Consider the following 17,074-nt stretch of genomic DNA (forward strand, 5'->3'; position numbering starts at 1 on the left):
AATATTACATATGAGTTTATTTGTGCCAGTAAAGCTGGGATAAGTTTCAAAACGTTGGCCAAAACCAGCCTTTAAAAAAAAGAAAAGAAAAAAAAGCTAAAAATAGCTCCATACAATGCATATGCATGCATTCTATACAGACAAGGTTCATCTTTATTGTTGTGACAGACAGTTTCTCAGTGTAGACAGACAATAAGCCCAAATGTGGAGACAACAGGTGATGCGTGTCTCTGCAAATCATCTACCAAGAGACAGACTGAGGACGTCTTAAATTAAACAGTGCACTCTAAATCCACCCAAACACAAAACATATGTGCAGTCCTGTTTTATGTTATTCGTCTTTTATTGTCAGGACTAATGGACTGCATTGTAAAAAAGGGTCCATATTAGGACTGCTCTCAAGGATAAGGTAAATGTGGGAGACAACGTCATCTAAAAATAGCCTACATAAAGTCAACCTCATTAAAAGAGCTATCCGTCTTATGGTTTGGACTTGTGTTTACTGCAATGCTTATGCAGAGACACTTTTACCAGTGAGCATGACGTACAATACATCTGATATTAAAGGGGAAATAATATTAAAAGAGAAAAAAAAAATCAGACTTTAACTGCCAAGTAAGTAATCCATCTGTCAAACATTTGATGCAGCTATTTAGAGCACACAGAGTATGAGGCCACTTACATGTCAGTGAGCATGGCATTATCGCTGGTGACCTTGGAGAAGTGGTTTTCCAGGATGGTCACAGTGCCAGTGAGGGCCACATGGCCACATCCACAGAATAGGGCGACACCAGAGAAGCAGAGGATCGTAGCCACCAGAGATGCATAGGGCACGCCGCCTAAACATTTGATGCAGCACTCAAAGCAACCTGTGCAAAAAAAAAAAAAAAAAAAAAGCGGGTGTTATTCAGCATCATGTTTTATTCCAAATCATTTCACTTTGAAAGGCAATGAAATGAATTAATGTCAGCATCAGACCCCACTTCCATAAAAGGGAGCGTGTTTCGCTTGTGGAATACGAATCAAAGAAAAATTAATTATGAGATGATTCGTTACATTAATCATCCATTCATCCATGAAGCCTATCCCAGGGCACATTACCCAAGAGGCAGCACATACTCTGAACTTATTACTGGTCTGCCACAATCATTTTGTAATCAATTACAATTTAAATTTTCTAAATAACGATGTTTCATCGTCATTGCTACAAAAGGAAATGTGCAGGCAGTCCCAGCACATCTGTTCAAAACAACTTTCAAAACATTTTCTTGTGGTTAATGCACTTCCTTCAAAAACAACTGCAATGCAAAGCACATGAGGAAAAGGAACAGTTTGCTCGGTGCCACTGAGGGGTTGTTTTTTTTTTTTTTTTTTTTTTTTAAATCTGCACTGCTGTAACGTTTCAGTTGACAATTCATCACTTCACTCACAGGCCACTAATGGCTATCCAGCAGGTCAGGGCGATGCATGTGTATCAAGCTTTAAAGGAAATCAATGGCAGCTAAACATGAGGGAAATGAAGTGACCTAGATGAGTCTGTTTGATCCTATGTGCTCTTGTGCCTTGTGAAACTGAGCCCAGTCATCACAACACACTGTCTGTGGAAAAACGCAAACAAGCCGCAGCCTTTTTACAATCAGATCCACATGTGTATGACAGGATGTTGTACAGCCACAGGACATCCAGGTCACTGTCTGTTCATGTTTTGAATCCCACACCTGGGCCTATGCCTGATTTCCCATCTTTATTTAATACATTTAACGCTGTTAGAAAGAATGTTTTTACAGTACCAATCACTCACTGGGCATCAAGCAGCAGCAGCTAACCAGATTAGTGACTTGCTGATGAAACCAGTAAAATATTTAGCAGCTAACCAGTCAAATTTTTCTGGACATCAAACCAGATGTAGAAGGAATTTTAGATTTATATGTCAGGTAACCACAGACACATGTCCATGTTGCTATGTGTCCAGTGTTAATAACAATAAGCAAACTGCACCGTCACAAAGTCCCCAAAACAACAATTCTGTATAAACTGTATTAACACTGTCTACATTTAGATGATTAATTATCTTCACAACAATGTCCATTAAATAATACCAATACATCAGTTGACCAGTAGCATTGGACTGGCAGATAATTAACTTCCAAAAAATACATCAGTCTTAGACCATATGTTGCCTAGAATGTATCAGTATCAATATATGCAACACATGCTTCGGGGAAACTGGGTATAGTGTCACCATATTGTGTGTGGTACATGGTTGCCCTGATTTCTTTAAGCACTGTTTGCAGATCTATTTTTTTTTCTTTTCAATATTAACATTTCAATCAAATTCATAAATTATACTGGCTAATCAGAAGGAAAAAACAAAAACAAATATGCCCTCTGCCCTACAATCATCAGATTTCAGTATTTGCATAGGGAGATAGATATGAACAGGATAATGGCATGATGGTAAAATGAATATTGTGCTCAGGCAGACAAATCTATCCACTGCTGCTAACACAACACCAGCTCTACAACGATCTACAAAAAACAAGCTAGCATAAAGCTATAACCTCACACCCAGAATGATGTTAAAGCTTAGCACATGGTGACCCCAGCCAAAAAACACAGTCTACTCGTACTCATTTCTGCAGTAGAATTGCAATTGTCACATTTTTCTGCAAAGTGTTCTTTGGTCTGTTTTTCACCAGTTAGCTTTCATATTTAAGCTAATACTTACACACGATAAGAAAGCTCTTATATGTGCATTCATTAGAATAGGGATTTATGCCAGTCTGTGAGTATCTGTTAACTGTAAACATCCAACAACAGAAAGGCAGCAGTAGATGAGGTGGCAGAATAGGTCATCTGCCAGTAAAAAAAAAAAAGGTCACTGGAGCAATCCCTGGCTTCTCCAGTCCATATGTCAAGATTCTGAACCCCGAGTTTCCCCCGATGCATCCATTGGCGTGTGTGAGAATATCAGAGAGAAAAGTAAGAAACGCTTTGAGTGCTCAACTTGAGTAAATAGGTGCTATATAGGAACCAGTCCATTTCCTTTTTTATCTTTTTCTTGAGGTAAGAGACCAAATGTCTATTGGGACACTGAAAGTTGATTTGTGTCCATGTGCTTTGCCTTCCTTGACAAAAGAAATTTACAGATATATGGCTGCTAGGTCAATACTTTTGCAGTCAGACTGTTTGTGTAGTACAGGGCGATTAAAAACATTTCTATCCCACAGTGAATGAATAGGAGTTGCCATGGCAGCATGTTAACCACAACTCAATGAGCATACCCCACAGCAGAGTCGCTAGCTTCCACCAAGCCCACATTTCTGTAATGAAAATGTCAGGCAGGGAGAGTGGGTTGCTGGGAGTCAGATCACAAAGCTCGACAGGATATTGAGCCCAGCTGCAAAGTAAATACAGTCCACTTAAATAAAGAAGGAGAGGGTACTGTCAGGTAGCTCTGACACACTGGGAAATGTTGGCTAAAAATCAACTTCCCGAGCCCCCATCAAGACTACGTAAGTCTCTATTCACAACTATGCACCACCCTATTCTTTTGTAATGTTTACAGTTCTGTGGCATGCAGGTGTTTCCAAGTGCAAAACCAACTAAATACTAGAAACAAATTGACAAAAGTAGTAATAAACGCTATATTGTGAACCTTTTTGTCCCCATATTAGATCAAGATCTGGCAACATACCACCAGATGCCATGGTACAATAGTTTTATTAATTGCCTTACTAGATCTGAAAATGAGAAGAAAGTCCAAACACATAAGGAAGTCTGAAATTATAAAATGCAAAAAATCATATAGGCATATCATGGCAATCTACAGTCAAATTAATATATGCATAAGGTTAATATTAACCTGACATGGCCAAGGCAGGAATCTGCTTATCCAGTGCAATTAAAGAGAGAAAATCTAATCATTATGCAGTCTGTTTAATCACTGTCCTTAAGCAGCTATCCAACAGAACTGACAATGTTGATATGTCTAAGCTATCACTTAGGTTATGCTTAATAACACAATGAATCATGGGTGGTATTTACACAGCTAAACTACTTAGGTTGTCATTTATGTTCTGCCTGACTGTTATAGTGCTCTATTTCTCTATTCACAAAGGCTTCTGTCAAAGCTTTACTTATTAGACAGAATCCTGAGATAGTCATTCCAGGTCAAACGTTAGCCTGTTAGCATTGTTGACGCAGTAGCACAGCATCAGTTCAATAATGTATATACCCTCACCGGCCACTTTGTTAGGTATACCAATGCACATTGATGCAAACATCTAATCAGTCAATCACAAGGCAGCACCATGTGGCCATGGTCTAGATTACCTGCGGAACTTCAAACTGAGCATCAGAATAGGGTAAAAAAGGTGATTTAAATGGCTTTGAATGTCACATTGCTAGTGACTGGTCTGAGTATTTCCCAAACTGCTGGGTTTTCCCAAAACCATCTCTAGTGTTTACAGAGAATTGTTTGGGAAAAACAAAATCCCATGAGCAGCAGTTCTCTTGGCAAAAGTGTCTTTTTGATGTCAGAGGTCAGAGGGGAATGGCCAGACTGCTTTGAGCTGATAAGGTAATAGTAACTTAAATAAACACTCTTTAAAACTAAGATATGCAAAAGAGCATCTCTAAATGCACAACAGGAAAGCATGGCTCTATCCTGCCTTTTGTCAAAGGTTCAGGCTGGTCTTAGTGGTGAAATATTGTTGGTGATATTTCTTTTATCTGAAAAATGCAAGCCAATGGCATGCAAGCTAGCATCCCTGTTCGTCATCACTGGAGATTTATGTAATCACTTGTTATTATACACCTAATTCACCCTGCAGCGTGGGGAAAAATGTGCTATGGAAATGTGAATTCATATTGTTTTATTTTGAGATAACTATGTGGAACTGCTGTGGAAAATAAAATATCTCGGTTAAAGGCTCGAAACTGAGTCTGCTTAAAGGGCATTTATGCTAAATATAGTAAAATGCATTTTAAAACGTAACCACTTAATCTATTAAGAAGGCATTTCATGGTGGTTAATGTTAACAGCATTTCTAAAATATCTCTAAGGAAACAATGATACTGGAAAATCAATTATGAGCTTTCTCAAGAAGTAACAACCATTAAGTCGGGCAAAGTAAACAAGAGTCTCACTATTTTTAGATGTTAAGCAAGTACTTGTTTTCCTTTTGTTTACTGTCACTAGTTAGTAACCAAGATTATGATGGAGATGCGTGTTGTGGTGTTCAGAGGTTTTGGTCAACTGTACAAACAATAGTTCTTGGCTGGGAGCAAGAAGTAGTACTTCTTCATAGCAACAACTCCTGTTTAATGTTATTGGACAGTTTAGAGGATCATTGCATCTAACTCCATGAAAGAAGTCCAAAGGCCAACAAACGAATCACACAAAACTTTACAGAGTTCTGTAATCTGTGTATCTTATTGTAAAATAGATTGTTATCTGAGAGTACAGTGCGGGATTACATTGAATACAGGATGTTACAGGATGTTGCAAATCCCTGTGTTAGCTAAAGTCCTCCTCCTCCACGGGGGGATAACAGTAGGAGCTGGTGACTCTCTAAACAACAAGCTTGTAATGAAGGGATCCCACTGGCTCTGGGTGGATGACTTTAAATGAAAATCACATTGGACCCTTTTCCTCTGATGACTTTCACATGCTCCCACTCCCTGACTAATACTCCTAGTTAGGCATCCAACCACTTCCTCTCTATTGTCCATCTCTTTGCGACAGCAGTAGTAGTCTGGCCTTACAACAGAAGCTGTATTTGACACATTTGTATCACGAGGATACAGGGAGAAAAAGATGTTTGTGTGATTTTTCTTTTAAAGTGTCTGTGTGGGTGACATTGTGTGAGAGAAACAGAAAAAAACATGAAAAGAAAGAAAAAAGAAAGTGAGAGTCCAAAAAGCCTGGATACAAAGAGCCAGTGTGTGCAGCCCCAGACTGTCCATCACACTGGACTCTCAGGGGCCATTCAGAATAGCACTGAACCACGGCCTTGCTCTTCCGGCCCACAGGCTGCAGGCCCAGGACAAGCTCACCACTGAGCTCCATCCTGTGTGCCCCTCCAGCACTGTACACAGCTTAGCCACAATGGGCCACAGCAGCCTCTTCACACTCCAGGAGGATCCTGTTTGTCAAAGCATCTCAGATTGTCAGCGTGTGAATGAGATAGCTTATTAAGACCAACATGAGTTGCAAAGCAAGCTGGAATCTGAAGTTATAACACACCGAGACGAAGACAGACAGAGACATACGGCTAATGAGAGTAAAGTGTGGAACTGCTTCTGGGTCCAAGACCTCCAGGGGTCCAAAAGCACCACAATTTACTAGGTGTCAGTTTTGTTATTTTTGTCTTTTTGCTTGGTCGTTTTTTACTTCATATTTTGAGCATTTCATTCCTTTGTTTGATAGCCAGCAGTAGCTCGAGACAATAAATGAGAAGAGAAAGAAAACTTGGGTGTCTCACTGGACTGGCAGATTCACAGATTACCCTTCAGGTTGATTCTTTATTTTTTTTTAATATTTTTTCTTATTTTGTATGTTTGTTTTTGTTTTTCTGGAGTTGGATAACAAATAATTTGATCACTTGTAAATTTTGTTAAGGGATTATAAAGGGCAAAATCTAGTTTCATCAAATTACCACATACCAGTAGGCATACAGGGAGTAATATCATTACCAGTCATTTCAGCCCACTGAGATCTGAGTCATCACTAACCCCTTCAGCTGACCTTGCTGCATCACTGCCACCCTCGATCCCTCAGCCACAGTCATCAAGCCAACATAACCATAATCAAAATCTTTAGCTGGGATGCTTGGTAAATGTGGAATAATGTCTATTTTCTGCTTTAGCTGAACAGAGAAATGTGTGCCACATGTGAGCGGTGTTTTGGAAGACTTTTCTTTTTTTTTGGTACATAACAGACACAAACACAGTTGCACCTATCCAAACAAAGAATAACACACAGCACAAGCATAAACAAGCACTGCATAATCATATGCACATAGAAAAGTATGCATATGATATACAAGCAAAACCCCCATACAGATATAAACATGCTTGGATACACACAATTTATAGTGAACAGTTTGCAAACCCTCAATTTCTTCCCAGTTCCCTGAACAACAAGCAGGCTTCCAGCTCCATTAAAAACACCATCCAGTTTCAATTTTTAAAAAAAAGAAAAAAAATCTAGGCTCATTGCTAACAGATGTGTTTGTTTACAGCTAATGCTAAGTATTGTTGTTTGTTGCTCCATTGGGGCAAACTGCCAAAACACTACTTATGAAAAAGAGTCTTATTTTTCCACACTCTCTGCTGAGTGGAGCGATAGTTAAAATTGCTCTAATGGCTATAATGGTAATTCTCAAGAGATGAGGGAGCATGGAAATTCGTTAGAGGTGGTCTCACTGTGCTTATCTCAGAAGAGAAACCTAAAGACTGATTCCAATTCCCCTGACTGCACATGCTAGGGGAGACTTACAAACATATAGGATGTGTTCATTAACGCTAACAGGCAGTGCTGACTGTAAAGGCTCGTCATTTTTTATGTACATGTGGGGATAATGTCATTTGTAGTGTCATCAGTTTGAGTCTCTTTTTCTTCATTCTTTAACTGGGTTAAAATAGCTAAGCTATGCATCAACCAAAAATACTTTAAAAAATGCAAAGGCTAGTTCTTGTTTCTAAAAAAACATGATAATTTGAATCTGCTTGCAAAGCTACTGACCTCATCACATTGTCAGCAACCTGAGACATATGACTGTTTTTTTGTTTGTTTTTTAATTGCTTGTCTTATTTCACAAAGCGCGACAGAAAATTCAAGGATTCCTGTTGATTCCTACAAGAAGGTGATGAGCAAGTTAATGACCCGCTCTCTCTCCCCCTTTAGTGCACAAACTACTCAAGGCTATTGATGTAACACTGCTAATGTCAGGTTCATTTATCTTTGTCCTCGCCCCTCATCCGCCTCATTAATCATCAGTCCTCCCCGAAAACACAACTCAAACGCACCCTGTGACGCTAGCATGATGATGACCTGCGGCAACACAACGTCCCTCCTGCTGCAGGAGTGGAGTCTGCTGAAAGCAGCCCACAGATTTAAACTAATTAGATCATACAACATGCACAGGCAATTTTGCAAATGAACTGAAAACTTTGGTTCAAACAAAACAGTGAAGCATGGATGTTAGTCTAAAATTTAAAAATCCCCCAAAGAGCAAAAGCTGAAACGAAACCAAGCATGCTGGAGAAGGTTAAAGCCCCAGCAAACACAGCAATGAAAAGAACTGAACTGGCTCTTTGTAAGTGCTCATTGGTACCTCTTTTGTCCTGCCTCTGGTCTTGGTTTTCGTCTGATTGAGTTTCCATGGTTGTTTTTCTTCTACCCAGCAAAAATGTTTTTTTTCCTTCTTCTTCTTTTTTCAGCAAATTCTCTCTTCCTTTCTCCCCCTGACACTCTCGTTTCTCGTTCTCTTTCCTTCCTGCATGACTCTGCCTTCTGTATCTCCGTCTCTCACTTGCCTTGCTGTTATGTTCCATCGTTTAATTGTGTCCTGCCTTGTGAAGGCAACTCTCCACAGTAAATCACAGCTTTTGTTTGAGATCTTGTCAGGTAAGCACTTTCTTGAGCTTACTACATGCCTTCCTTGACCAAAACTTTTATATATTCTCTTTGAATAAATGAACAGTTTCTTAACCGACAGTTAAATTAAAGTTTCCTCCTAATGACACAGAAGTCTTTGCCCATGCCATGAACACACTCCTCATTCTCCTCCTCTTGGGCATCCCTGTCTCAGAAAGAAAAGCAATGGGAGGAAATCTATCTGGTGACAACAAGAAAGTGGAAGTCACTACTTTAGCTGTGGGTGAAAACTATAGCTTAGGCTGAAAGCATATATGCACACTGTCATCTTTGTCAATCTCCCATGTGACCAGAGTCCAAGAGAGGGCGAGAGTGCATGCTGTGTGGTTGTGTTGTGGTCAAGGGTAAACCCTTCATCTTCTGATTTGCACCATATGCCCTCTGCTCCTGCAGCATACATTAGCAACCTCTGACCGGTCTCTTCCCTCCATCTGGTGGTTTCTAAATCATAAAGAGGACACATGAAAGGAAGGCACATCTACATTTCCTACACGGGGACGCAGAGCATCCTCTGGGCTGATAGAGACAACAGAGGAAACAGCATGTGAAAATTGAAGAAACAGAAAATCACAAAGAAAAAAAAAAGACCTGTAAAAACTTAAAGAGGGAGAAATTAAAGCCAAGACGACGACACCATGAGAAACAACTCATGAAAATAACAGGGCCAGGCCAAAATGAATGATGAGAGATGACCAGAGGAGACAGTGAGGAAGATATTGGCTGTGTTTGTTTGGCAACAGCAGGCCGAGAAGCCCCAGGGGCATGCTAATGAGAGAAAGGCCTTTCAGCTGAGGAAGGGGGGGCTGGTGGAGTAGAGTTGGAGTGGGGTCTTCTCACGGATACCAGACCTCAGAGATGAGGGGGAACAACAGGGGAGGGGAGCCTCGGGGGTCAGGGAAGTGAACTTAGCAGGGATCCCACAACAACAAATGCTGCACTAATCTTCAAGCGTTTTTACCATCAGCCCCATTAAAGCAAGAAGAACCAACATGTTCCTTATGTTTGAAGTGTTTGATCTCTGCATATGTGCGTTAACAGCTGATTCAGTGGATTCCACACTTGTGATTCACATTAGGTATAACAGGAGCTCAAGTAAAGCATCCAGTGAGCCTGATTATGTGCAGGACTAAATGTACTGGAGTGGTCGACACTGGATGCTTCATGTTACTGAGAAAAAATTAAAAAGTCAAGATCAATCCAGTGATCCATCTGCAAACCTTTAAGAGTGTTTGGACAACAACATGTTTATATCATTTGTGTGAAAGGAAATTTAAAACATGTGATCAGAACAGGTCAAAATGTGCTTTAGGACTTATTTTAATTAATTCTCGATTTTAGTACCAAAAACATGTGCCTTTCATTAAAAACTCTGACTGTGAATAAACTTTTGTTTTGGCATAAAGATCATAGTTATCACAGCAAATGCATCCATTACTTGGGTGAAAAAGTGCTATCGGGCAAAAAAAAAAAAAAGAAGTAGTATAAATAGTATTTACTGACACATGTCTTTTGTAATGTTTGTTTGTTTCTTTTATCTAAAGCAGGATGAAAAAAATGAAGCAAAGTGCTAAAAACTCCAGCAGAAATGAACATATCTAAATTCCATCTTTTTGAAAACTGTACTCACTCATTTAAATTTAATTATAGCTTAAAGTTATGTACTACTGGGGACATGGCCTCTTCAATAGGAGGATACCAAAACAGACAGTACATGTGAAATCTAAGGAAGCATGCTAACCAAGCTTAGCTGATAACTTATCAAATTTGGTCACTTGTGGCTCCGAAATGGAGCCTAGATGTTAAAATAGAGGCTTGAAATACAAAGATTTCACCAATGCTATGGTTACCTGTTAAGGCAATCTATAGCACTGGTAGCTTGTAGTGAACATTCAGTTCTGAATATTTAGTTCAGTTCATTCAGTTAAAAGTGGGCTGCGTTCACTATCGAGTCTCATTTCACTCCACGATATCTAACAGTAATCCCTTTGTAGCTGATAAGTCAAAAGACAACATAGTGAAGGAAGAAGAGCCACAAGAGACCTAGGGAGCAGGTCAAACACTCAAAATCTGCATTTCAACCTAAGTGGTTAATGACGTTTCTTTGCCTCATATACAGTAATGAGCAGACTGAGACGGCCAACTGTGGTATGAGTAATACAGTGGTGTGCAAAGGTCTTGAGGTCCACCTCATACTTTTACATTTTGCTTCCAAGGAGCCAGACGTTGTCGTAATTTTTAAAGTGGTCTTGAGCCATAGTTCTTCAGGCCTTCTGAAGGCTTTTCTTTGGACATTGTCTGCACTTTTTTCACTCATTTTCAGTCCACTCCTTGTACCTGAGCATTTTCAGAATGTTGACAGAGAACAGAATAAATGACAACCAACATCCAAAGAAGACATTTGAATGTCCTTAAAGAAGCTGGGAGAACTGGGCGATGACCAGTGTTAAGGTGCCACAAGGTCATTTAGTTTGTCCACCAGATACCGGTACTGGAATTATGACATTACAAAGTGAGTGAGATACTATTAGTATTACATTAAATACTGCAGTTATCATCAGAAACAATATAGTGTCAATTCTTTGAATGTTGACTGGTGGTGCTTTTACAGCAATTAAATAAAAAAAAAAAAATGTCATGCAAAGTAGAACTCAGTATATGAGCTGAACCAAATGAATAAAGCCCAGAAGAAAGGCTGCACTCAGCTTTACCTAAAATACTAACAGGCTGTGGGAATGTGAAAGCCTGAGTGCTGCAAGCTCAGATTCAGTGTGGACACAGCGCCACGCCCCTACTTGAGGACACAATCTGAATGATGATGAAGCTCATACAAATGTGGGAGGCTTCATTGTGGGTCAACCTTTCATGGTGTGAGACTCGGATCCTGAATGCTCGCCAGTGTTCAGTCACCCATGAAGACCTGCACCCCTGCTTGGCTCACACTATGGAAGGAGTTCTCATGGAACCAGGTCTGTGCCCAGGCTCAAGCACTACTTACACCCATTAAAGGCCTGGGAAAGCAGGCTCACCACACGAGAACAGAGGAAGACAGTTTAAACCAAATGGGCATGTGGCATCAACTATGTCAGAAATAACTAACTGTCAAGGTTAACATCTGTTGTAAAGGTGAAGAAAAGCAAAACCAAATGGCGAGCTGGTATTTTGTGGTGCTCATGGAAAAAACTTCAACAATCAACATCTTTAAGCTTGAGATTCTTGTGAACTTTGTTTTGGTCATTTGTTGTAGTCAGTGAGTTTCTCTTTTCTAGTGGCATTAGTGACCTAGTTTTAACCGCAGTCCCTCTTCGTATCTCAATCTGCTTTGTATGTGTGCCTTTATGTATGGCATGAATCCAGGTTATTGATTGGTACAGAAGCATGGCACAGCAAACCCATTATGCAGATCCATTCATTTGTTTACTGACCCATTTTCATCTGCTCTTGGTGTCTACAGAGAAACAAAAGCCATACAAATTCTCTGACATTTACTGAACAATCAAACATATGATTTATTTGAAAATCCAAAGTTTTGGATCTAAAAGTACATCTGCTCCTGCCATATTATGATTACATGAGACAATTCAATCTATATAAGGCTCTGAGTTGTTTTACTACTACTTCTACAAAAAAAAAAAAAAAACCTCAGTGGAAAAAATGATTTTAACCAAAACTCATTATAGAAAGACATGCTCTCCACAAAACAGGGAAACCACAGTGGTTTTACTTCCTCTTGGCTTTTTTGAACAAATGAAAATCAATTTTTCCCCCCTAATAAATTCAGTGTTTGAGCAGGTTCAAATTTGAAAGTTATCAAATTCTTTAATGGTGCAATTCTTAAATAACATCTTGGTCTTGGATGTTTTCTGTCATTCCAAATGTCTGTACTAATTAGTAAGATCCAAAGACAACTTGTGTTTAGGGCTTTGTATCAATTAATCCTTTGATAATAATCCAAATCCTGGGGTTTTTAAATGTCAGAAATGGCACCAATCCATAGGTTCCTTTAAACACAATGACTGAAAAACAAAGATACTCTGCAATCCCATTTAAACAGCGTTTAAGATGATATTCTTACCAGATGTTGTTGAAGTTGAGCCTTAATTTGTTGACCTTATGAACACAAGACTTAGTTTCTGTAACCAACCATTACCCAACCTCAAAAATAAGGTCTTAAAACCAATCCCTGCATTCATTGGTGGTTTAAAAATACCATCCCATGGACCAATGCATTGTTCCTCACGCAGGAATTCCACCACAAGAATACAGCTGTTCATATTTTGTGCAGCACGGTAGCAAAAACTCAACCATGCCATTCGATTTATACCACTGTCAGAGACATACTTAATATCTTGGTATAAATGCCATCATACAGATTCCAGATTTATTTTTTTCTCTCTGTATTTATTGCAAGCAAACAATGTCCATTGGTGTTTGACTCAGCACTTCTCTAATTGTATGTTTGTGTTACTATCGTGTCAGGGCTGGATATGGAGCACCACTCACTCAGAGAAGCCTGGCAGCCATGTTTTTCCTCTAAAAGTGACTACACAACCCTGACTCTCTGGCACCTCCGTAGCCTGTGTGGTTTTGGCCTAAGTGTTGGAGGTAGAGTAAAAGACACAGATTCTTTGTATTATGCAGGCTTTCTAGCGTACAGTACTTTGGCTACCGTTATCTTGGCTTGGCCGCACAGACAACAATTTCCATACAGTATCAAATCCTTAAGAATTTTATAATTTCAGTCTGGAGTCAAAACAGTAAATCAGTGCCAGGAAACTTAAACCAATGATAAAATGATACAGAAACACATACACATCATATTTTAACGATATGTGCTGGCATTACTGTTTGTTCTTCTTTCAGCGTGCACTAAAACTTTTAATGATATCTGTGGTCTGGAAGAGGCTTTGCTATCTTTGTGTTCTGCCTCAATCAAGTTATGAACCCAGTCAACCAACAAGAGGTATGTCCAGTCTTCACTCCAACCTCCATTATCTAGTTTCCTAGACGGATATTCCAGGGAGTAATGAGAACACCAAGAATTCCCCAGAACATTTTTATCTGACAAAAAAGTTTTAAAAAGCTGTTGAGGTTTTCCATGTTTTCAAATGATACAATAACAACACCATTAAGCAATTTGCTTTGACACTAAAGTAACATTTTGTTTAATGCATACCTCTCATTCCCTGACTCCTCGGGAGGAGGTGAAACAAGCTGTTGTGATTTAAGAAATAAGCATTTTAATAGTTAAATTCAACTCAATGTAATCTCAATGACATAAATTGATGTTAGCATTAGCGTTAGCGTTAGCATTAGCCGATTTTTAAAAATCCGATATTTCAATATATGGACCGATATATAGTTATTTATTTGCTTATTTACACTCTGCCCAATCCTCCACCAATCAGCTGTCTGTATTAGTGGCTCCAAACATGTTGCAAACAAGGAAGTTGAAGAGTGTTCTCTGGTGGACAAACTGTGCAACATGAACTGTCATGACATGTTTGAAGGGTGTTTTTCCCAGTCCGTATTTACTTTTTAAAAAAAAAAAGTAAATTTATTGGCTACTCTAAATGCCGGTATTAACAGATTAGCAAATAAATAAATCTGTCAGGCTCTAATTCGAAGTGCTTTATATACGCAAAAATCTGAACTATTCAGAAACTAAAAATTACAAGAGGAAATTACCATAGAAATCAAGAAAAAATAAAACAAATAGAAGAAGTTAGCTGAGGACCAAGAGCAGTTGGTAGTAGTAGTTCAAGATGCCCCAGTAAAAAATAAAATAATGATTCTAATCACAATATTTGATCTACTTTTCAAACTAATTTTGATTTCTGCCAAACCTTAAGTAAAAATGTCTACATGTTTAGTTGTTAGCTACTCCTAATCAAGTCTTCCAGGCAATCTTTTGCTGCCATTTGCTGAAAATGGCAGTATGCTAGGGCAGAAAACCACAACCAAAATCACTGAGCTCATCACTTAGGCTTGAGCAGCAGCTTCTTTAAGATTCTCCTTATAGACTAAATGCAGTTATGGCTCCAAAGGTGTATACTACTAATCTTATCGAACCAAGCTAGTTGAAAGGTCCATTAAACTGCGCTAAGATTAAAAATAAATCCCACAGGACTTCTCTTAGGGGTGTTAATCCTTTAAATACAATGCCTATCACTGTAAGCATGTTTATATTTAGCCTAGAACAAAAACTACTAAGATGCTTTCTTTGTTACTTAAGTGACTAGACAGCAGTTAAGTTTAATTATAAGGAAATTAATATGGTAGTGAAATTCTGGAACAATTCTGCTGATGACTGATGATACTGATGATATTTCTTCTGTTTGTTTATTTTTTTATTTGCTGTCATCTGCATGTGTCTTTGTACCAGTAAATAATGAAATCCCCGTTATAAAAAAAAACCCCGTTTCATCTCTGAACATTTTGTCAGTACACAAAACATGCAAGACATAAATATTAGCCAGACATTGGCAAATATCATTTTATTTGTAATATGTAATATAATATAATTACAAGTAGTATAACTGAATTATAGGAATTACATTAAAATAAATGAAATTATTTTTCCTGAAAATGAACAAGCAGCTACAGTTATTTTAGTTATTGACAATCAGAAAGATGCATGACTAAACTGACAAAGGCATATCTTTTGAGATTAATGGAAAATGCTGATGCACACAAAATTTAGAGTATTACTTCAAAGGATATTTGTCAGGAAAATCAAGCCCATCTTGTAAGGATGTCTAGAAGCAGCAATAGATTTTCCCTTTTGATGTTTCACGGTCCATATGTCCCTCTTAAACTGGTGAGGACCTGACAACACAAACGTTCTCACACTCCAGCTGCTGTGATGCAAATAGCACCGTGGCTGGAGACTTTCGTATTCCTACTTGTTGCATAGAGCATACGCATATGAACACACGCACATGAGTGCGCACACATGGACACAATAGAGACATAAAGAAACACGAAGACAGCAGACGAGACTCTACAGCTAATTCTGGGGTTGCCTCCTGTGCACAGTTCCTACCCTCCTCTGTGTCTCCCCCGGCGGCTGGGACCTCTTGCTTTGCATCACTCCCACCGATCCTATTGTCCTCCACCTCATGCTGCCAACCTCCAACCCCTGACCCAAGACTTTACCCTTTTCAAACTCTCCCCTCCAACCCTTATTAGATGGAGCCTTCTTCTTTCAGCTCATTCAGACCCCTTCATGTCAGGATTCACTGTGAGCACTATGACAACAGAGAAGCCAGAACACATACTACTTTAATACCATTGTTACATGAGGCTCCTCCACTGTCTCAAAGTCCCACATCCTAGGCTGAATCCTGGAAGGATGTGAAAGTTGGTTGCAACCTGAATCTGATACTTCCAGCCCCGCAGAGATGTGTTCTTCCTTATGTGGGCTAAGTGCTTAACAATATGCAGTAAGTACAGAGTATCACAGGAAAGGAAGAGAAGTTAATCTCTCTAGTAACTGTATACACTCCATTCTTGCTGACCTCTGTGAGCAAGGGTCAGTCCATTACTTTATTGCTTTAAGCACTAATTAGCAGTTTTCCACCAGCATCCTGCAACATCCTGTTGATCCAACTGGACATTACAATGTGTCTCGGCATATTATTTATGGCACCATTTGTGACACTGTGTTGTATCCCATGATTATGTTTTGCACTATGCAAACCAATAATGCATAATGCTTTGGTAATTAATCATTAAACATATTGCGCTTTTCATTTCTATAACTTTGCATTATTTTAGAGATTAATAACTGTCTAAAGTGCTTTGCTTGTACTTTTTTGGCACCTTGTTTTTGGAGATATGAGAGCTCTCAGTGCAGCAGGAAACCAGACAAGTTACTCACATGTTATTAAACACATTCAAGTCAAATTACCAACAATAAAAGCAGAAATATTGGCTATGAAAATGCAACGCATATAAATGTGATCCATGTGACTAGGGGGTCTAGTTCCAAATATGAGGCATGTTAAGCATACACCAAGTATTTCATACACTTTTCACACATAAACACATGAGATCTCATAGGTTCAGTTGCTTAAAGTTTACTCTGTACATTAAATATGATTTTTTTTCCAACATTATTTCCACTTTCTGCTGCTCTATGGTTACACTACTGTTTTCCCATACGGTAGAGGCCAAAAGCTAAGATGACTTATGAGACCTCTCAGTAGTGTAGCTATAATATTCATACAGCGAACTGATCTCTCCTCTGGTCTGCGTGTGGTTATAAGGTCAAGCTGTTTTTCAGACAGAAACATCTGGGATTTCCTCTACCCCAAAGCTGCTGTTCTCTATTGTTTTTCCACATATAGTAAAGCTACGACTGGCTTCTTGAAAAACAATGAAATGTGCACATGGTAAAAGACTCAAGTT

The 17,074-nt window shown here is 39.0% G+C and overlaps 1 protein-coding gene across 2 annotated transcripts in view; it reads right to left on the reverse strand.

Annotated features, from left to right (window-relative positions):
* Positions 1-17,074, reverse strand: part of gpm6bb (glycoprotein M6Bb) — a 29,073-nt gene that overhangs the window by 5,638 nt on the left and 6,361 nt on the right. For both annotated transcript variants that reach the window (XM_084909054.1, XM_084909055.1), the window contains exon 2: positions 683-869. In XM_084909054.1, the coding sequence (XP_084765180.1) occupies positions 683-869 (187 nt within the window). The remainder of the gene's footprint in view (positions 1-682; positions 870-17,074) is intronic.

This window comes from Perissodus microlepis, chromosome 16 (assembly GCF_051167445.1).
Source record: "Perissodus microlepis isolate ML-2025 ecotype Zambia chromosome 16, ASM5116744v1, whole genome shotgun sequence".
NCBI lineage: Eukaryota > Metazoa > Chordata > Actinopteri > Cichliformes > Cichlidae > Perissodus > Perissodus microlepis.